This window comes from Bufo bufo, chromosome 1 (assembly GCF_905171765.1).
Source record: "Bufo bufo chromosome 1, aBufBuf1.1, whole genome shotgun sequence".
In the NCBI taxonomy this organism is placed as follows: Eukaryota; Metazoa; Chordata; class Amphibia; order Anura; family Bufonidae; genus Bufo; species Bufo bufo.
In genome coordinates, this window is record NC_053389.1 from 667,521,604 (window position 1) to 667,545,690 (window position 24,087).

The 24,087-nt window shown below is 40.8% G+C and overlaps 1 protein-coding gene across 1 annotated transcript in view; it reads right to left on the bottom strand.

Moving 5' to 3' along the window:
* Positions 1–24,087, bottom strand: part of FSD2 (fibronectin type III and SPRY domain containing 2) — a 131,078-nt gene that overhangs the window by 101,203 nt on the left and 5,788 nt on the right. The window contains exon 2 of the mRNA XM_040414050.1: positions 5,372–6,265. Coding sequence (XP_040269984.1) covers positions 5,372–6,247 — 876 coding nt within the window. The 5' untranslated portion in view covers positions 6,248–6,265. The remainder of the gene's footprint in view (positions 1–5,371; positions 6,266–24,087) is intronic.

A 24,087-nucleotide genomic window follows, 5' to 3' on the forward strand; every position in this document is an offset into this window, starting at 1 on the left:
TCTTGGAGAATTAACCACAGATCTCCTGTGGATGTGGGCTTGCTCAAATCCTTTTATCTTTTCATGTAAAGACAGAGTCAATGATGTGGAGGTCAGAGCTCTGTGGGGGCTTATCATCACTTCCAGAACTCCTTGTTCTTCTTTATGTCGAAGATCGTTCTTTTTTTTTATTTCTTTTTTTTATTTTACAAAAGAAACATAGAATTAATACATAGCCAATTAATAATCACTTTAGTGTATAATATATATATATATATATATATATATATATCACGACCGTGTACATAGCATAGAAAAACATAAGCATTCCCATAACGACCCCCCCCCAATGGCTGTCGTTCCCCTCAGTTCAGTCAAAAAAAGGCGCGAAACACAAATAGGTTATTTCTACGTGGCTCTGCGTGCATCTCTCCGATTCCTTTCAATCTCTTCATATATTTTAATTTGCTGAAAGTATAAAGCCCACTCCCTTGACGAGGGCGGGGCAGCAGCGCCCCAACACCTGACCAGTATGACCTTTGCTACCATCAATCCTCTCATCCAGGTCGAAGATCGTTCTTAATGACATTGGCTGTATTTTTGTGGATGTTGCCCTGCTGCAGAATAAATTTGGAGCCAATCAGACACCTCCCTGATAATATTGCATGATGGATAAGTATCTTCCTGTATCAAGTTCTTTTGAAGAAGCATAAAGAAACAGACAATGTTGAGGACCATAGATGCAATGGTCAGCCAAGAAAACAGTGCAGCAGATGAAAAACACATCATGCTTACTTTTCTTCAAAATTGGAAAATGTCCAATGCCATCAGCTCAGAACTGGCAGAAACTAATGAGACCCAAGTACACTAATATACTGTTCAGAGAAGTCTGGTCAGACGTGGTCTTCATATAAGAACGTGGAAACAAGGCCAAGCAACTCAGCTATGCAAAAAAAATAAAAAATAGGAACTGGGTGCAGAAAATGGCAGCATGTGTTCTGGGCTGATGAGTCAAAATCAGAAATATTTGGCTGTAACGGAAAGCAGTTTGTTGGCCGAAGGGCTGGAAAGAGGTACAATGAGTGGCTTGCAATGAGGTTTCAAAGGTGAAGGAAGCTTGTCCCACACTTGGTAATGATATACGGGAGGCTGCATCAACTCTTTCATTCTCTGCAGTTTTGCCTGTGCATAACCTTCAGCATGACAGGAAGATGCGCATTAAGGAATTCAATGTATGGCTTGGTGAATGGTGTCTGATGTTAGCTCTCGTTGGAATGGAAAAGAACTGTACAAGAAAGATGGTTTGCATCTTTCGTTCAAGGGAACGAATGTCCTCAGTGAACAGTTCAAAGTATTTGCTAAGGAGCATCTAAACTAGGAAAGGGGGGCAAAAGGGTGATAATCCAGCAGTCCGACTGCCCCCCGGAACAATGCCAGAAGATGCCAGTAGCACATAGGTTAAGAAATGACAAGCTCAGAGTCTTGTCTACAAATGCTCACAGTTTAGGGAATAAGATTAATGAACTTGAGTCTATAATGGCATCTGAGAATATAGATTTAGTGGCTGTTACTGAGATATGGTTCTATGGGAGTTATGACTAGGAAATAACAATACCAGGGTTCTCTCTATATAGGAAAGACAGAGAAGGCAAGAAAGGGGGAGGGGTGGCCCTGTATGTGAAAAATAGCATAAAATCTAATTTAATACAAGTTAGCGAGACCAATTAAGAGTCAGTTTGAGTTACCTTGCAGCTTGATAATCATAAGGTAACTCGTGTAGGTGTGATATATAGACCACCTAGCCAAGTCAAAGAATTAGAGGATCTACTAGTTGAGGAAATAGCTAAACATGACATTGAAAGTGGAAGTTATCATTATGGGAGACTTTAATCTTCTTGATGTAAACTGGAAAACCAAAATAGCTAGTTCTGCCAGGAGTACAGATATTCTAAATTCCCTACTGGGATTATCTCTACAGCAAGTAGTTAAGGAGCCAACCCGGAAGGAGGCCATTTTAGATTTAGTATTCACAAATGGGAATTTGGTATCTGATGTTACTGTAGGGGGAAGCTTGGGATCTAGTAATCACCAGTCAGTGTGGTTTACTATAAGTACAGTGACTGAGTCACACCACACAAAAACAAAAGTTTTAGATTTTAGAAAAACTGACTTTTCTAAAATTAGATTAGTGGTATACGAGTCCCTATCAGATTGGAACAGTTTCAATGGAGTCCAGGAGAAATGGGACTACTTAAAAGTGGCACTATTGAAGGCAACAGATAATTGCATTAGGCTTGTCAGTAAAAGCAAAAAAAAGAAGAGACCACTGTGGTACTCAACAGAAGTGGGCAAAATAATTAAAAACAAAAAGATAGCATTTAGTAATTATAAAAAAAAAAAACGAGAATGATAGGCAAATTTATAACATTAAGCAGAGAGAGGCCAAACAAGTTATAAGAGCTTCTAAAGTACAAGCAGAAGAGAAAATAGCTCAGTCAGTAAAAAAAGGTGATAAGACATTCTTTAGATACATAAATGAAAAAAGGAAACTAAAACAAGGAATTAACAAATTAAAAACAAAAAAAGGAAGGTATATGGAAGAAGATAAAGAACTTGCTGACTGCCTCAATTAATATTTCTGTTCAGTTTTTACAAAGGAAAATGAAGGAAAAGGACCTCAGTTAGGAAGGAAGACTAATGAATCTTTTGATGCATGTGTCTTTACAGAGGAAGAGGTTCTAAGTCAGCTGTCTAAAATGAATACAAATAAGTCACAGGGGCCTGATGGGATACACCCAAAGCTATTAAAAGAGCTTAGCGGTGAACTAGCAAAACCATTAACAGATTTATTTAACCAATCACTGGTAACAGGAGTTGTCCCAGAAGATTGGAAATTAGCAAATATTGTGCCCATTCACAAGAAAGGTAGTAGGGAGGAATCGGGCAACTATAGGCCAGTAAGCCTGACATCAATAGTGGGGAAATTAATGGAAACCATACTTAAGGAGAGGATTGTGGAACATCTAAAATCCCATGGATTGATAGATGAAAAACAGCATGGGTTTACTTCAGGGAGATCATGTCAAACTAATCTTATAGATTTTTTTGATTGGGTGACTAAAATAATAGATGGCGGAGGTGCAGTAGACATCGCTTATCTAGACTTTACTAAGGCTTTTGATACTGTCCCACATAGACGGCTTATCAATAAATTGCAGTCTTTGTGCTTGGACTCCCATATTGTTGAATGGATTAGACAGTGGCTGAGGGACAAACAACAGAGGGTTGTAGTCAATGGAGTATATTCAGACCATGGTCTTGTTACCAGTGGGGTACCTCAGGGATCTGTTCTGGGACCCATATGGTTTATTATCTTTATCAGCGAAATTGTAGAAGGCCTCGATGGTAACGTATGTCTTTTTGCTGATGACACAAAGATTTGTAACAAGGTTGATGTTCCTGGAAGGATACACCAAATGGAAAAGGATTTAGGAAATCTAGAGGAATGGTCAAAAATCTGGCAACTAAAATTTTATGTTGATAAGTGCAAGATAAGGCACCTGGGGCGTAAAAACCTAAGAGCAGAATATAAAATCAGTAATACAGTCCTAACCTCAGTATCTGAGGAAAGGGATTTAGGGGTCATTATTTCAGAAGACTTAAAGGTAGGCAGACAATGTCATAGAGCAGCAGGAAATGCTAGCAGAATGCTTGGGTGTATAGGGAGAGGCATTACCAGTAGAAAGAGGGAGGTGCTCATGCCGCTCTACAGAGCACTAGTGAGACATCATTTGGAGTATTGTGCTCAGTACTGGAGACCATATCTCCAGAAGGATATTAATACTTTGGAGAGAGTTCAGAGAAGAGCTACTAAACTAGTACATGGATTGCAGGATAAAACTTACCAGGAAAGATTAAAGGACCTTAACATGTATAGCTTGGAAGAAAGACAAGACAGAGGGGATATGATAGAAACTTTTAAATACATAAAGGGAATCAACAAGGTAAAAGAGGAGAGAATATTTAAAAGAAGAAAAACTGCTACAAGAGGACATTGTTTTAAATTAGAGGGGCAAAGGTTTAAAAGTAATATCAGAAAGTATTACTTTACTGAGGGAGTAGTGGATGCATGGAATAACCTTCCTGCAGAAGTGGTAGCCATCCTTCATATAAGATAGGGCCAAGGGCTATTCATAGTATTCAGTATATTGGGCAGACTAGATGGGCCAAATGGTTCTTATCTGCCGACACATTCTATGTTTCTATAATAAGTATCTGCCGGCCCCAGCATTGGTGGACGTTCCTTGCTTAGGGGTGTATTTCCTCAATGCTAAGAAATACAGACAGATATTTATCAATCGTGAAATACTAAAACCGCATAGCATAGTGAGAGAAGCAACTATAAATAAGGAAGGTTTAATGACCACATAAGCAACACCTGAGGCAAGGGGTGTGCCCAATCTATTACCAGAAACAACACAGACACCTATTGATCCACAAGGAAAACCTGTCAGATCAAACCATGTGTTGCCAGTCTCACAGATCTCCTGCCACTCACTGTCTCCGGGATGTCCGTATGTTTCGGTACGTCCGTGACAGGTGGCCACATCAAACATTGATTGGATTTAGATTATTCTTTTGTTCATTCACTATGCATTTTGTTAATTGATAAAAATAAACTGTTAGCACTTCTAAGGTTGAAAGTATTCTTAGTTTGCAAAATTTTTACACACCTGCCTACATTACATACATATGATAGTATGAAAAGCATTTGATTTGTCTGCCCATACAAATGTATAAAGCTGTACATTAAGTCAGGGGCAGACTGGCCATAGAAGCTACAGGGAAATTTCCTGGTGGGCTGATGCCCAAGGGGCCGTCAGAGCCCCCCTCACCACTGCCGGCTGGGTACATAATGATCTGATACTCTAAGCATTAATTATTGAGGATGGTGATACGGTTCAATACTGTAGAGAAGGTGGCAGTATTTTGGGCTGCACTGAGCTATTTGGTTCTGCTGGGGTGATATTTTGTGCTACACTATAGTATTGCAGGTCCTGTCTACTTGTTTTGGCTCTGCCTTCTTGTGTTTCCCCACCGTTGTCAATGTGGACCTGCCTACAACATAGAGTCACTTTTAGGTTTCTTTCCAGGGCCACTTTAGGTACCCAGTCTGCCTATGCATATAGTACTTTATACATAACACAAAAACACAGTTTTCTAACAGATACCTTACTTCAGCACATACTTGTTGACTTGAATCCAGTCTTTGCACCTATGGCAATCATATGAGCATAGTTATGTACATCTTTATAAAATAGCTCCGAGACATCATTTACCATAGTATACATTTATTAATAGTACCTGTATACACTATTCCATCTACACCTACCTTGATGTCTTCTACAGCTGCACTCATTTCTTTGACATCATGATCTTTATGTATGCCAAACAGCTTTTCAAAGGCTCTAATAGGTGTTTTGCATACAAGACAGAAAATGTCTGGTGCTTCTTCTCTGTCTTCATTGACCTGATTACTAGAATCAACTCTGGAAACCTCTGTACCATCTGCTGTGTTAACAATGAAACTTGCATCTGTACAGCTGTCAGTTGGAAGTTGTTCTTGGATTTCTTGTTTGACATCTGCATGCTCAGAACTAGCATCTGAAGGTGCAGGATTTACACTTTCTTGATGCAGTAGTTTGACATCTTCACTTTGACTACATGTATTGGAAGATGTTTTGACTTCCTCTTTAACATCCTCTTTTTGAGCATGTTTATCTGTATGAGGAACATTTGCCAGAGCTTTAGGATGTTCATCTTCTTGTTCAGATTGGTTCTCTTCTGTATTTTGTTTAGGATGTTGAATGGTTTGCGTTGGGTGAGGAACATTCAGTTTTGTGGGCATTTGGTTAAATGGTTCTGTTAAGAACAGAAATTCGTCAGAATCTTTATCCTCAGACAGTCCATACAGTTTTGCCAATTCATCAACTTCTTTTTGTAAATCCAACTGAGTCTGGTCTGAACCAGCAGTATATACTTCTTTGGGTTCATAACTTTCTTCATGTATTTCCTCCTCTTTTCCTGTTTCTGGAAATATTTCTAATCTGCTCTGTGAATCATACAGGTCAGTATGATAAAACATCAGGCCCTTCTGCTCTGGCTCATTTTCTTCTTCTTTAGATTGACTTTGTTCTGCTTGATCTATAGATGAATCAACATCACTTGATCTGACAACTTCAAGTTCCTTCAGTTGGTCAGGCTCCATTACCGACTTCACCAATATCTACATGATTTTAGATCATGGTCAATGGAAAGTGATAAGAAAAGGAAAGGAAATAGTTATTCAGCCATGTCATAGTTAGAGTTATTTTATACTGTATGTTTCAGGACATCTAGATGAACCAAGACAATTAAATTCTGCTTGGTTTATCAGTAAGGCTTGCTCTCATTGTAGACCAGTCGACCAGTCACTGCCATTATGATTTAGTATAAACTAGTAGTATAACTAAGACTCTGTTCACACCACATTTGGTGTCAGTGGCGTAGCTAGAACAGCACCCCCCCCTCCCCCTTCACTTACTTAAAATGGAACCTTTGAAAAAATCTAGTTTTAAATTAGAGGGGCAAAGGTTTAAAAGTAATATCAGGAAGTATTATTTTACTGAGAGAGTAGTGGATGCATGGAATAGCCTTCCTGCAGAAGTGGTAGCTGCAAATACAGTGAAGGAGTTTAAGCATGCATGGGATAGGCATAAGGCCATCCTTCATATAAGATAGGGCCAGGGGCTATCCATAGTACTCAGTATATTGGGCAGACTAGATGGGCCAAATGGTTCTTATCTGCTGACACATTCTATGTTTCTATGTTTCTGTTTCTATTTGTCTTTGTATTGCCATTTTCTGACAGGTAAAACTTTTCTTTTTATATTTCTGCCTAAAGAGCTGAAGCTTTTTTTCTGGTGGATGGACTGTAGTTTTTAGCGGTACCATTTTTTGGGCCCATACAATTTTTTGATCACTAATATTCAAATTTTTTTTTGGGGGGGAACGGTAACAAAAAAAATGCTGAATTGTGTTGTGATTGTTGTCACGGCACACATCGTGCATGAAAATTATTTTTATTTTTTAATAGTAAAGACACTTTTGGACATGGCAATACTTTTTTTTATGTTTATTTATCTTTATTTAAAACATTGGGAAAGGGGGTAGTTTGGAACTTACATCCCAACCTCTGCCCACTATTTTCTCTGCCAGCCTCTTGTACTATAGCATGCGGTATATGGCAGCCTCCCCCTCTGCTTCAACTGCTCTGCTATATGCATAAATTTGTATGCACCCGATGCCAGCCCAGGACCATCCTGGCATCACATGTATGTATATGTAACTTAAGAGTGCCATAATAATCACTAGTAGATGGTTAGGGTTTCCTTTCTAGAGGTACCTCAGGGTCTCTTTAAATGTGGAATGGCACCTAAAAACCATTCCAGCAAAATCTGCCCTCCAAAAACAATATTGCACTGCTTTCCTTCTGAGCCCTGCTGTGTGCCCATGGAGAGATTTACAACCCAGCATCTGGGTAATAAATATTTGGGTTTGTTTTACTGTTAATATATAAATCACTGAGCGCAACTTCCTAAAACTTAAACTTTAATCTACATACAATTAAAATACAAAAGATAAATGTGGTCCAAACTGGACCATGATAACTATAGTACAAAAAGCTGTCAAATACAATGGATGGTTAGCAAAAAATAAGGACAAAAAAATACATCTGGGACAGAGAATCAAGATATAATATGTCTGTCCCTGGTCATGCCCTTACAAATACTGCTCAGCCCAGAGATACACCTTAAAGGTAGATGCACTCTGTACACGTACCTGGGCTAACCTGTCCTTATACAGCCCTATCACTTTCTGACACAACATACAACATCCCAACGCATTTCCCCTTCTAGATAATCAAAGGTTCATCAGGGGACCAACGGTATCAGTATGGCAATAGGATGCCATATATAGAGATACATGAATCATAAATTACTGGAGCGCCCCAGATCAGCATACATCTGTGATGAGGTGAAGGACATAAGCCTCTGAGCACTTTTAACAGCGTATAAACACTAAAATATACTTGATATAAATCCAATACAGATTAAATGGTATAGTATCACTGTATTAAGAAAGATAACAACTTAGCTGATTCAGGTAGACATAAGAATAAATCCAGTCCTCTCACAGATGCAAGATGCACAGCTGGGGGGCTCCAGGGGGCCAAGAAAAAATGCTCCATTTTGCCAGAGACATGGGCTATCATTTAAATGATAAAGTACTGGGCGGGCTCTGACTCGATTGGTCAGCTCAATCCTCAACTCCATGTCCCGGCGGACAGGATACCAGATACACAGAAAATAAACAAACAAGTGTCTAGGCAAGAAGCTGGGGATAAAGGTCACCTCCTGACAAATCCCTACCAGCTCTCCCTAGACTTCTATGCCCACGTTCAGACCCTGAAGATGGGAATAACGTGTCCTCGTGCCTAGGCTGAAGATTCCCTAAAATCCCTAAGATGGTGAAAGGGGGATAGAGGCAGCCTGCTCCCTCAGGACCTGGAGGGGGCAGGCGTCTCTCTAACAGCCTAGACAGACAACCACAAGAAAACAAAAACCAACTTATCTTTTCTGAGCAGGAACAGCAAATCCTTCCTTCCTTCCTCAGAGCCAGACAGAAGCTATAACCCGCACAGGACACTGGGAGTGGGTGTAATTTAAACTCAAAACAACGACCCCACCCAGTGCACCTGAAGGGAGGCGGATATAGCTCATCTCCAAAACAAAAGGCTATACACGTGCTGCTAACCTGACAGACCTCCGCACATAGCCTGAGCAGGGCATGACACTCCACCCCTCACAGTCCCATGACCAGAGCTAACCATCATTATTGGGTGGCAGCATAAAATATCCTCCCCAAATGTCTCCACCAATAGTCCTCGGACGCCATGCGTCTCATGACTCACTTGGAGATACAATCTCCCCGCCCTTATGCTTTCCATACCTTTCTCTGAAAAGCCAGGGACGGGACCAAGCTAGTAGTGCGCTCCACGTGCACCCATCATGGAGCACACAGGCCTAATATCAGCAGGAGGCGCAGCGCGCCAGATAGATCAAACTAGAAGTGCAAATCACGCATCCAAAGGCACAAGGAGCCAGGTTCCCAGTATTCTCCATATTGCTCCCACCCCCAACTACACTATAACGGGGGATGTCAGGGGATTCCACCCCAGGACCATTATATAAATAAAGCCCGGCGGTACTACACATACAGGGGACACCATATGAGGACTATTTTGTGACAATTCCTGGTCCCATTTAATGAATACATTTTGGCGCATGTGATATACTGCACATGTACGTGTATGGCGCTGCAGGGTAAAAATGGGGGAGTCACACCACTTTTTTTATATGCTGGTTGTTAATACTCTGGTTAGGACAAACCAGGGGGTAACAAAAATACACATAAACATAACAAGATACTGGATAATAAAAATAAATAAAGGGGGAAAAAAAGGGACAATATAGCACATGCAAAGACCACTCCCATGACAAAACGCATGACTACAATATTATATCAGGTATGGTACTGCAATAGCAGTCAGGTAAAGGACCGTTTTGATATAATTACAAGGATGACGCTTTATGCATCGATAATTATTTCCGTCTGGTAAAGGAAGTGAAGCTGATTATGCACAGAGAAGGGGCAAACCCTCAGATATAACAGGAAAGGGTAAGTCTCTAATTTAGTCCTGCAGGTGACTGAGACTGGAACCTGTATATCCACTCCATTTATTTTTAGAGGATTCTACGGTCCCAGTCACCTTTTTTGGGGGAAGGTCTTATCAGTTCCATTGCTGAAAAAAACTGAGACCTAGGATCTCCATCGTGACTTTCCCAGATGTGATTAGCCACGGGAGTATTATTCTTTTTCTTGATATCATTAACCACCTCCCGACCGCCTAACGCAGGGATGCGTCCTGTGGGCGGCCGGGTTATTCCTCCTGGACGCATCTACGCGTCATCTCGCGAGAGCCGAGATTTTGCGTGAATGCGCGCGCGCATGTTCACAGCGACGCGCAGCTGAGAAGTTAATCTACAGCCTGCCAGCAGCGATCATTCGCTGGCAGGCTGTAGATGCGATTTTTTTAACCCCACAAAGGTATATTAGACGGTATATATTTTGTTAACAGCGTCTAATATACCTGCTACCTGGTCCTCTGGTGGTCCCTTTTGCTTGGATCGACCACCAGAGGACACAGGCAGCTCTGTAAATAGCACCAATCACCACACTACACTACATCACCCCTGTCACTTATTAACCCCTTATTAACCCCTGATCACCCCATATAGACTCCCTGATCACCCCCCTGTCATTGATCACCCCCCTGTAAGGCTCCATTCAGACGTCCGTATGTGTTTTGTGGATCCGCGGATCCACAAAACACGGACACCGGCAATGTGCTTTCCGCATTTTGAGGATCCGCACATTGCCAGAACTATATAGAAAATGCCTTTTCTTGTCCGCAATTGCGGACAAGAATAGGACATGTTCTATAGGCTCTACAAAAAACGCAGTGTTCGCCCGATCAGGCCTGATCTTGTGCGCACACTTGCGTTCAGTCCGTCCCACACCAGTGACAGAAATTTTATTTTTTCTGATCACTGCAAAAACACCGTAAAATCGCTGCGGCGCTATAAAGAACACTTTTGAGGGGCATGGCGAGTTCATAGAAGATATTTTTTTTTTTTTGGCACAAGTTTGCGGAAATTGTTTTTTTTTTTTTTTTTTGTTTTTTCTTAAAAAGTCTCATATTCCACTAACTTGTGACAAAAAATAAAATCTTACATGAACTCACCATACCCCTCATGGAATCCAAATGCGTAAAAATGCCCTGTGAAATCCTAAAGGTGCTCATTGGAATTTGGGCTCCTTTGCGCATCTTGGCTGCAAAAAAGTGTCACACATGTGGTACTCAGGAGAAGTAGGGCAATGTGTTTTGGGGTGTGTATTTCTACATATACCCATACTGCCGTGAGGGGCATGGCGAGTTCATAGAAGTTTTTTTTTTTGGCACAAGTTAGCGGAAATTGATTATTTTAATTTTTTTTGTTTTTTTTTTACAAAGTCTCATATTGCACTAACTTGTGACAAAAAATAAAATTTTACATGAACTCACCATACCCCTCACGGAATACCTTGGGGTGTCTTTTTTCCAAAATGGGGTCACTTATGGGGTATTTATACTGCCCTGGCATTTTAGTACCTAAAGGTACTCATTGGAACTTGGGCCCCTTTGCGCACCTAGGCGGCAAAAAAGTGTCACACATGTGGTATCGCCGTACTCAGGAGAAGTAGGGCAATGTGTTTTGGGGTGTATTTTTACATATACCCATGCTGGGTGAGAGAAATATCTCTGTAAATTGACAACTTTGTGTGTGAGAAATATCTCTGTAAATGACAATATTTTAATTTTATTTATACAAAATTGTCAATTTACAGAGATATTTCTCTCACCAAGCATGGGTATATGTAAAAATACACCTCAAAACACATTGCCCACTTCTTCTGAGTACGGCGATACCACATGTGTGACACTTTTTTGCAGCCTAGGTGCGTAAAGGGGCCGAAAGTCCAATGAGTATCTTAAGGCTTTACAGGGTTGCTCACAATTTAGCCCCGCCCAAAATGCCAGAACAGTAAACACACCCCACAAATGACCCCATTTCGGAAAGTAGACACCCCAAGGTATTCACTGAGGGGCATAGTGAGTCCGTGGGAGATTTTTTATTTTTTTTGCCAGAAGTTAGCAGAAATGGAAACTTTATTATTATTATTTTTTCCTCAGAAAGTGTAATTTTCCGCTAACTTGTGAAAAAAAATTAAATCATACATGAACTCACCATGCCCCTCCGCGAATACTTTGGGGTGTCTTCTTTCTAAAATGGGGTCATTTGGGGGGTATTTATACTGCCCTGGCATTTTAGGGGCCCTAAAGCGTGAGAAGAAGTCTGGAATCCAAATGCCTAAAAATGCCCTCCTAAAAGGTACTCATTGGAATTTGGGCCCCTTTGCGGACCTAGGCTGCAAAAAAGTGTCACACATGTGGTATCGTTGCACTCAGGAGAAGTAGGGCAATGTGGTTTGGGGTGTATTTTTACATATTCCCATGCTGGGAGAGAGAAATATCTCTGTAAATTGACAACTTTGTATAAAAAAAATGTAAAAAGTTGTCATTTACAAAGATATTTCTCACACACAGTATGGATATATGTAAAAATACACCCCAAACCACATTGCCCTACTTCTCCTGAGTACGGCGATACCACATGAGTGACACTTTTTTTGCAGCCAAGATGCGCAAAGGGGCCCAAATTCCAATGAGTACCTTTAGGATTTCACAGGGTATTTTAACGCATTTGGATTCCAAACTACTTCTCACGCTTTAGGGCCCCTAAAATGCCAGGGCAGTATAAATACCCCACAAGTCACCCCATTTTAGAAAGAAGACACCCCAAGGTATTCCGTGAGGGGCATGGCGAGTTTATAGAAGTTTTTTTTTTGGCACAAGTTAGCGGAAATTGATTATTTTTTTACAATGTCTCATATTGCACTAACTTGTGACAAAAATAAAATTTTACATGAACTCACCATACCCCTCACGAAATACCTTGGGGTGTCTTCTTTCCAAAATGGGGTCACTTGTGAGGTATTTATACTGCCCTGGCATTTTAGGGGCCCTAAAGCTTGAGAAGTAGTTTGGAATTCAAATGCGTAAAAATGGCCTGTGAAATCCTAAAGGTACTCATTGGAATTTGGGCCCCTTTGCACACCTAGGCTGCAAAAAAGTGTCACACATGTGGTATCGCCTTACTCAGAAGAAGTAGGGCAATGTGTTTTGGGGTTCTGACACAAACTTGTATAGAAATGTAATTATATTTGAACAATTTTACCAGAAAAAGTAAAAAATTCACTTTTTTTGAGAAAATTGCTTATTTTGATTAATATCAGAAAAACGAAAAATGTCAGCAGCAATCAAATACCACCAAATGAAAGCTCTATTAGTGAGAAGAAAAGGAGGTAAAATTCATTTGGGTGGTAAGTTGTATGACCGAGCAATAAACCGTGAAAGTAGTGTAGTGCAGAATTGTAAAAAGTGGTCTGGTCATTAAGGGGGTTTAAGCTAGGGGGGCTGAGGTGGTTAACATGCTCAAGAATTCGGCAACAAAATTCCCTAAATGCTTTCCCCACATAATAAAGGGACAGGGGCACTGACAAAGGTATACTACCCCTTTGCTCCTGCAGTTAATAAAATCCCTTACGTATAGCTTCTATTTGTGATTGAACATATATTGACTTTCGAATTTCTAACAAATCGACAGGCTGAAGTTGCAGATAGCTGTAACTATTAAATAAACAACCAACTGGCTTGATCCCAAACTAAGGAGCATATAGGTGAGCCCTTTATAACCATAAGAGCTCTCCCTGACTGCTAAGCACATGCAAGGGTCTCAATGGTAGACGATTGCATGCCCACATACCTAAGACTGTGTGACACCTGAAAACCCTATAATAGTGAGGGGACACGACCACTGGCTCCCTGCACTTAATACGGATGGAGTCAGGGTCACCTATAATCAAGCCAGCAAGGAAACACAATAAAGGAAAAGACTTATCTGAGCAAACAGCAGCAGCAGCCTCCAGCAGTGAACACTTCATCCAGGAAGTAGTATAAACCACAAAGTGAGGCAGTATGGGAGGTAATATAAAGGAAGACAATTAGTCTAAATAAGTGACACCTGGCAGAAGGAAAGGAGATGACAAAGTGAAACCAAAACAAAGAACGTCATACAAGAGGTAGAGAAGAACATCTGTGAGACCTTCTCACAGAACTGGCGGTGACAGTACCCCTCCCTCTACGGGTGGACTCCGGACACTCAGAGCCCACCTTCTCAGGGTGAGCCCTGATAAGACGAGTGGCCTTAATGTCCGCCACTGGGACCCACATCCTCTCCTAAGGACCATAACCCTCCCAATGAACGAGGTACTGAAGAGAACCACGGATAATGCGAGAATCCACAATCCTAGAGACCTGAAATTCAAGATTACCATCAACAAAAATCGGAGGAGGAGGCAAAGAGGAGGGTACAGTGGGTTGGACATAAGGTTTTAATAGGGACCTGTGAAAAACATTATGGATCTTTCAAGTCTGAGGAAGATCAAGACGGAAGGCAACGGGATTGATGACGGACAAGATCTTGTAAGGCCCAATAAACTTAGGACCCAACTTCCAGGAGGGAACCTTCAGTTTGATATTCTTTGTAGACAACCACACCAGATCACCCACATTCAGGTCCGGACCAGGCACACGTCTCTTATCCGCCACACGCTTATATCTCTCACTCATCCTCTTCAGATTACCCTGAATCTTTTGCCAAATAAATGACAAAGACAAGGAAAATATTTCCTCATCAGGTAAACCAGAAGACCCCTCTCCAGAGAATGTCCCAAACTGCGGATGAAATCCATATGCACCAAAAAATGGTGACTTATCAGAGGACTCCTGGCGACGGTTATTTAACCCCTTAAGGCCCTATTTCACCTTCTGGACTTGGCCATTTGTCCAAGTGTCACTTTAAGTGCTGATAACTTTAAATCGCTTTGACTTATCCAGGCCATTCTGAGATTGTTTTTTGTCACATATTGTATTTCATGACACTGGTAAAAAGAAGTAAAAAAAATTCATTTTTATTTATAAAAAAATAACAAATTTACCAAAAATTTGTAAAAAATTGCAAATTTCCAAGTTTCAATTTCTCTACTTCTATAATACATAGTAATACCTCCAAAAATTGTTATTACTTTACATTCCCCATATGTCTACTTCATGTTTGGATCATTTTGGGAATGATATTTTAGTTTTTGGGGATGTTACAAGGCTTAGAAGTTTAGAAGCAAATCTTGAAATTTTTCAGAAATTTTCAAAAACCCAATTTTTAGGGACCAGTTCAGGTCTGAAGTCACTTTGCGAGGCTTACATAATAGAAACCACCCAAAAATGACCCCATTCTAGAAACTACACCCCTCGAAGGTATTCAAAACTGATTTTACAAACTTTGTTAACCCTTTAGGTGTTCCACAAGAATTAATGGAAAATAGAGATACAATTTCAAAATACACTTTTTTGGCAGATTTCCCATTTTAATAATTTTTTTCCAGTTACAAAGCAAGGGTTAACAGCCAAACCAAACTCAATATTTACAGAAACACCCCATATGTGGTCGTAAACTACTGTACGGGCACACGGCAGGGCGCAGAAGGAAAGGAATGCCATATGGTTTTTGGAAGGCAGATTTTGCTGGACTGTTTTTTTTTTTACACCATGTCCCATTTGAAGCCCCCCTGATGCACTCCTAGAGTAAAAACTCCATAAAAGTGACCCCATCTAAGAAACTACACCCCTCAAGGTATTCAAAACTGATTTTACAAACTTTGTTAACCCTTTAGGTGTTCCACAAGAATTAATGGAAAATAGAGATACAATTTAAAAATTTCACTTTTTTGGCAGATTTTCCAATTTAATATTTTTTTTACTTTTACAAAGCAAGGGTTGACAGCCAAAGAAAACTCAATATTAATGGCCCTGATTCTGTAGTTTACAGAAACACCCCATATGTGGTCGTAAACTACTGTACGGGCACACGGCAGGGCGCAGAAGGAAAGGAATGCCAATACGGTTTTTGGAAGGCAGATTTTGCTGCACTGGTTTTTTTGACACCATGTCCCATTTGAAGCCCCCCTGATGCACCCCTAGAGTAGAAACTCCATAAAAGTGACCCCATCTAAGAAACTACACCCCTCAAGGTATTCAAAACTGATTGTACAAACGTCGTTAACCCTTTAGGTGTTCCACAAGAGTTATTGGCAAATGGAGATGAAATTTCAGAATTAAAATTTTTTGGCAAATTTTCCATTTTAATCCATTTTTCCCAGTAACAAAGCAAGGGTTAACAGCCAAACAAAACAATATTTATGGCCCTGATTCTGTAGTCTACAGAAACACTCCATATGTGGTCGTAAACAGCTGTACGGGCACACGGCAGGGCGCAGAAGGAAAGGAATGCCATACGGTTTTTGGAAGGCAAATTTTGAAGCCCCCCTGATGCACCCCTAGAGTAGAAACTCCAAAAAAGTGGCCCCATTTTAGAAACTATGGGATAGGGTGGCAGTATTGTTGGTACTAGTTTAGGGTACATATGATTTTTGGTTGCTCTATATTACACTTTTTGTGAGGCAAGATAACAAGAAATAGCTGTTTTGGCACAGTTTTTTATTTTTGTTATTTACAGGTTTACAGGTTTGATTGGCACTATTTTGGGGTGCATATGACTTTTTGATCGCTTGCTATTACACTTTTTGTGATGTAAGGTGACAAAAAAATTGTTTATTTAGCACAGTTTTTATTTTTTATTTTTTACGGTGTTCATCTGAGGGGTTAGGTCATGTGATATTTTTATAGAGCCGGTCGATACGAACGCGGTGATACCAAATATGTGTACTTTTTTTTATTTATGTAAGTTTTACACAATAACAGCTTTTTTAAAACAAAACAAATGATGTTTTAGTGTCTCCATATTCTGAGCTATAGTTTTTTTTTTTTTGGGCGATTGTCTCAGGTAGGGGCTCATTTTTTGCGGGATGAGGTGATGGTTAGATTGGTACTATTTTGGTGGGCAAACGCCTTTTTGATCCCAATGAAGAAAATTATTCGTAGCAGTGGTCTTCCTGAAGGTGGTTGTGACCAACTTGTCCACCTCCTTGGTGAACCTGACATCTAGAAATGTTAGTGTGTCTGGGTGAAACTCAAAGGTAAATGCCAAGCCTATCTCATTCGTATTCAACATCCTAACGAATTATTTAAATTCATTAAGGTCACCATTCCAGATTTCAAGACATTGTCTATATATAATATGTCCAAAAGACAATTTTGTCACACCACCAAGTTTGATTGTCAGGAAAGACCACTTTATCCTCCCACCAGCCCAGGAGGAGATTGGCATAAGTGGGGGCACAGGGGCTCCCCATAGCAGTCCCCCTGAGCTGGTGGAAGAAGCGCGAATCAAGCAGAAAAAAATTGTGCGTCAGGACAAACTCAAGGAGAGTCAACACAAATTTATTATGGGAGCAGTAACAGACTGCCCTTGTCTTTAAAAATTCTGCTACCATCATCAACCCTTTAGAATGAGGAATAGAACTATACAATGATTCTACATCAATGCTCGCAAGGGAGCATGATGGTTCTAAGTTGATGGTTTCAATTTTCCTTAGGAAGTCCATTGTGTCCCTTGTGAGAGATGGAAGGGCTGAAACAAACCTCTTAAGAACCCTATCAATATAAATACCACTATTCTGGGTTATCGAGTTCACCCCAGACACAATAGGACGACCCTTCAAGGGAGATAAACCCTTATGGATCTTGGGTAATCCATAAAACGTAGCTATCTGGGGTGAACCCGGCCTCAGAAAGTGGTATTCAGCCTCACTGATGACACCTTTTATAAGGCCTACATCAAGGATAGACACAAGTTGTTTACAAAAGACATCAGTAGGGTCAGATGGTAAGATGCGGTAGCAGTCACGATTGCTTAACAGGCATTCACACATTTGTCTGTAATGGTTACAGTCCATAATAACAAGATTGCCCCCTTTGTCGGCAGATTTAATCACTATTAGCTTCACCTCCTTTACCAGACGGAAATAATTTTCGATGCATGAAGCGTCATCCTTGCAATTATATAAAAACGGTCCTTTATCTGACTGCTATTGCAGTACCATACCTTTGCATGCCCCTTTTTATTTTTCCTTTATTTATTTTTATTATCCAGTATCTTGTTATGTTTATGTGTATTTTTGTTACCCCCTGATTTGTCCTAACCAGAGTAGTAACAACCAGCATATAATAAAAGTGGTGTGACTCCCCCCTATTTGTACCCTGCGGCGCCATACACGTATTAGTGCAGTATATCACATGTGCCGAAATTTATTCATTAAATGGGATCAGGAATTGTCACAAAATAGTCCTCATATGGTGTCCTCTGTATGTGTAGTACCGCCGGGCTTTATTTATATAATGGTCCTGGGGTGGTATCCCCTGACATCCCCCGTTATAGTGCAGTAGGGGGTGGGGGCACTATGGGGAACACTGGGAACCTGTGCTCCTTGTGCCTTTGGATGCGTGGTCTGCGCTTCCAGTTTGATCTATCTGGCGAGGTGAGCCTCCTGCTGATATTAGGCCTGTGTGCTCCACGATAGGTGCACGTGGAGCGCACTACTAACTTGGTCCCGTTCCTGGCTTTTTAGAGAGAGGTATGGAAAGCATAAGGGCGGGAAGATTGTATCTCCAAGTGAGTCCTGAGACGCATGGCGTCCGAGGACTATTGGTGGAGACATTTGGGGAGGATATTTTATGCTGCCACCCAATAATGGTGGTTAGCTCTGGTCATGGGACTGTGAGGGGTGGAGTTGAGGATTGAGCTGACCAATCGAGTCGGCACCTACCTTTAAGGTGCATCTCTGGGCTAAGCAGTTTTTGTAAGGGCATGAACAGGGACAGACATATTATATCTTGATTCTCCGTCCCAGATGTATTTTATTGTCCTCATTTTTTGCTAACTGTCCATTGTATTTTACAGCTTTTTGTACTATAGTTATCATGGTCCAGTTTGGACCACATTTATCTTTTGTATTTTAATTGTATGTAGATTAAAGGTAAAGTTTTAGGAAGTTGCCCTCAGTGATTTATGTGTTGTTATAGCAACTGTCCTCTGTAATATCCAGATATTCAGTGATTCTGTTGTTTTATTGTTAACCCTTTCTGTGTTACAGGAAAAATTTATCAAAATTGAAAATCTGCACCAAACAATTAAGGGGGTTATTTATCAAACTGGTGTAAAGTAGAACTGGCGTAGTTGCCCATCGCAACCAATCAGATTTCACCTTTCATTTTCCAAAGGAGCTGTGATAAATGAAAGTTGGAATCTGATTGGTTGCTATGGGCAACTAAGGCTACTTTTACACTGGCGTTTCTGGGTCCGCTTGTGAGATCCGTTTCAGGGCTCTCACAAGCGGCCCAAAACGGATCAGTTTAGCCCAATGCATTCTGAATGGATAAGGATCCGTTCAGAATGCATCAGTTTGACTCCGTTCAGCCTCCATTCCGCTCTGTAGGCGGACACCAAAACGCTGCTTGCAGCTCTGTAGGCGGAGCCAAACGGATCCGTCCTGACTTACAATGTAAGTCAATGGGGACGGATCCGTTTTCAGGGACAAAATATGGTGCAATTGAAACGGATCCGCTTGCATTATCATGAACAAAAAAATAAAAATATATATATATATTTTTTTTTGTTCATGGTAATGCAAACGGATCCGTTCTGAACGGATGCAAGTGTTTGCATTATCGGTGCGGATCCGTCTGTGCAGATACCAGACAGATCCGCACCTAACGCAGGTGTGAAAGTAGCCTTAGCCAGTTCTACTCTACACCAGTTTGATAAATCTCCCTCAAAATGTTTACATTTCACCTCCATTTTGCTTTAATTCCTGTGGAACACCTAAAGGGTTAACAAACATTGTAAAATCAGTTGTTAATAAATTGAGGGGTGTAAATGGGGTCATCTTTGGTGATTTCTATTATGTAAGTGTCACTTAAGAACTGAATTGGTTCTTAAAAAACTGTTTCTAACATCCTAAAAAAATAAAATGACATTTACAAAATGTTGCCAACATATGGGGAATGTGAATTATTAACTATTTTGCAATGAATCACTATTTGCCTTAACCCCGTTTTCGTTTTTCACTCCCCGCCTTCTCATAGTCCTAACTTCTTTATTTTTCCATTCACATAGCCTTATGAGGGCTTAATTTTTGTAGGACAGGTTGTACTTTCTAATGGCAGCATTTACGGTTGCATACAATGTAGTAGGGAAAAAATTCCAAATAGGGTAGAATTGGGAAAAAAACGCAATTCTGATAAAGTTTTTTTTTTACACTGCACACTATGCTGTAAAATTGACCTGTTATCTTTATTATCCAGGTCAGTACGGTTCCAACGATACCACACTTGAATAGTTTTTCTTGCGTTTTAATACTGAATTTTTTTTTTAAAACCTTTGAGGAAATTTTTTTTTTTCATAACCATATTCTGACCCCTATAACTTTTTTGTAGCTATGTGTATGGGGCTGTATGAGGGCTCATTTTTTGCGGGATGATCTGTTCTTTTCAGTGATACCAATTTTAAGTGTGTGCGACGTTTTGATAACTTTTTATTATTGGGTAGTTGAAGTGACAAAAAATGGCAAATTGGCTGTTTTAATTTTTCCCCCACTATGCCATTTGCAGTATGCCATTAATATTGTTATATTTTAATAGTATGGGCATTTTCGCACGTGGCGATGCCCATGATGTTTATTTTTTTTTTATTGGTTAAGTATTTTTTATTTTTATTTTAAGGAAAGGGGGGTGATTTGAACCTTTTAGGTTGTTTTTTTTTTATATTTGTAAAATCTTTTTTTAACTTTTTTTTAAAACTTTTTTTTAAGTCACCTTGGGTCACTGGCTATCATTCGATTTCCCATAGTATTCAGTGATAGCTAAATAGCCATCATTGAAGACTTCAATTGCACTATATCAATACAAGGCTGCCACCTAGTGGCCTGTATTGATATATACATCTAATTGACTCAGAAGCCGGCTTGGGGCTTCGGTCAATTAGATCGAGGTAACAGGCCCCAGATCTCAGCCGGGGAACACTGTTACCGGACCGGAAGTGCGCGACTTCCAGTTCCGGTCTGCGCAGATGCCGTGGTCACATTTGACCACGGCATCTGAAAGGTAAGATGTATGCAATCAGCCTTATGGCTGATTGCATACATGTGCCGTGGGTCTCTATTTAAATTTGCAGAGACCCCGTGGCTTAGGTGCCCGCTGCATGCGCGAGCTGGAGCTATGTTTAGGGATCGGACCCATGACGTACAGCTCCGTCATTGATCCTTAAAGGGTTAAAAGCAAAAAAATTCAGATTTTGAAAATTCCTAATTTTTCCAAATTGTCTGTAAATTTGGATTATTTTATACATAAAAGTAAAACACATATACTCAAATTCACCAGTAACATGAAGTATGATGTGTCATGAGAAAACATTCTTAGAATCGCTAAAATAAGTCAAAGCGTTCCAGAATTATTACCAGATAAAGTGACACGTCACATTAGAAAAATGGGGCTTCGGCATTTGGTCCAAACTGGCTTTTGCTGGAAGGGGTTAAGGAAGCATACACACTAACACCTACTTAGGGCACATTCAAACAAGTGTTTAAAAACTCGTCCATGTACCAAATGCAAAAAAAACATTTTTGTTAACCAGACCACATGGATGGTGTGCATGTGCTGTCAGTTTTATTGCATACCCATTCAATTGAATGCGGAGTCATGCAATGTTCTCTGCATGGACCAATGGAAAATTGTATATGTGAACTGGTCCATTAGATATAACAAGTTAGGGGTCATTTATTAAGACTGCCGTTTTAGACGCCGGTCTTAATAACCCCAATATCTGGCAGTGGATCTGCTGAAGTTATGTAGAGGTGAAGGCCGTTACATAACTTTGATGTATCCAGAGCCAGTTCTCAATATAAGCAAGCTTCCTTGCTGTCTTACATTTAGACCATTTTCTATGCCTAAAACAGGCATAGAAAATTATGAATGAGACGGGCATGCTATCTCGTCCCCTTCCCCGCCCATGCCACGCCCACAATATTAGAACTGGCGTAAGCCGGAAAAAGTTGCAGATTGCGGCACAACTAACCGCTGTGCTGCCATGTGTGCCAGATATATGCCTAATTTCTGGATAATAAATGACACCCTTAGGCCTCTGTAACACGGGCGTCATGGATTTGGGCCGGATAAGATGCGAGTGCGTCGCGGGAAAATGCGCGATTTTTCCGCGCGAGTGCTAAACATTTTAATGCGTTTTGCACGCGTGTGAGAAAAATTGGCATGTTTGGTACCCAGACCCAAACCCGGACTTCTTCACAGAAGTTTGGGTTTGGGTTAGGTGTTGTGTAGATTTTATTATTTTCCCTTATAACATGGTTATAAGGGAAAATAATAGCATTATTATGAATACAGAATGCTTAGTAAAATAGGCAATACGGATAGGAGTAGAATATGGAGGCACTGCATGTATCAGGTAAGTCAAATCGGCCCCGTATGCTGGCTCAAATGTCGGTAATGCAGTAGACATATACTTCGTACGTGGTACTCAGCATAAAAAGGAGAAGCGGGGTCAGATGCAACAATGTAGAAGAAATCACTGAGAAAGTATGCGGCACTCACCGAAGTATCAAAAAGTTTTGCTCTTTATTCTTCCTTCATTCAGGACAGAGTGGGTGGGGTGCTGGGGCGGACAGGCTCCTGCAGATGATTAGCTTAGTAAAATAGGGCTGAAGGGGTTAAAAAAATAATAATAATTTAACTCACCTTAATCCACTTGTTCGCGCAGCCCGGCTTCTCTTCTGTCTTCTTCACCTGTGGTGACGTCACTGCGCTCATCACATGGTCCGTCACATGATCTTTTTTTTTTTTAAATCAGATCATTTTTATTGAACATTTTACAGTGTAAATACACATTTTATCACAATACATACAAGGGTGACATAGAGACATACTGTCCATAGGACTAATAACAAAAAGGACACCAAACTATGTGTAGTAATCCAGTTTCAATCCAAACACCCCCCCCCCCCCCCATCCCACCCTAACCTACAAAATACAAAGGCACATTGTTAAACATTTCTATTCAGACGTCGAAACGACAGCCATGGATCCCTGAATTTTTCAAATTTCGCTGGGCATCCACGCTTCTGGTAAACCATCCGTTCATAACTCAGCATTGTGTCAACCGCACTTAGGAATTCGCCTAGGATTGGCGGCGCTGTCTGTATCCAATGTAGGGCTATTAACTTCCTAGCGACATATAACATTCTCCCTATAGCTATTTTATGCACCTGCCCAGTGGCCAATTCAGAGACATATCCTAACACACACACTTTCGGGTCAGAGGGTATTTGTACTTTGTAAACTTCCTGTATTGTCTGACGTACCAACTCCCAGTATCTCCCTAACCTCTCGCACGTCCACATCATATGCAACAAATCTGCAGACACCACAGAGCATCTTGGACATTCATCCGTAGGTCTGAACCCTATACGGAACAAAAAAAAACGGTGTTTTGTAGACCCTATGGACAATAAACAGCTGCGAGAGTTTACGTCCTTCACTCAAGGAAGAGAGAGGTATCGCCTCCAGTATGTCAGACCATTGGTCATCAGTTAATTCGCCAACATCTTTCTCCCATTTACTTTTAGCCGTAAGCGGATGCGACATTAGAAACTTATCAAGCAGCAGCTTGTATATACAGGAAATCATACCTCTCCTCGCCCCCCTGGACAGAATCTGGTGCAATGCAGCATCTCTCCCAGCCACCATAGTCGTACCTTTAAATGTGGAGTTGTAAGCATGTCTCACCTGAAGGTACTTATAAAAGTGAGTTCTAGGAAGCTCATACTTCTCCTGAAATCTGGCAAATGACATGAACTTCTTTTCCTCCAAAAGATGGCCCAACCTCAGAATACCCTTCCTTTTCCATGCCCCAAACTCAGACAGGGAGAGGAATTCCGGCAGCACGGGATTGTCCCACAGTGGAGTGTATTCCGTATTGCCGAAAACCCCCCTCAGGAGCTTGACCTTATTCCATACGGACTGCATCAAGTATCCCAAATCGCCCATCGGACCACTCTTTCCAGCCCCCCTAGTCTCAAGAATCAGCAGTAGGTCATTAGAGGACAAGCAATGTTTAAACAACTGACACGACATCTCACTCGACTCCAGTTCCATCCACCCCTTAAAATGTTGGCATTGTGCAGCCAGGAAGTACACCCAGGGGTTTGGCACTGCAAGTCCCCCTTCTGTTTTAGGATATTGCAACGTTTCAAGCTTAATTC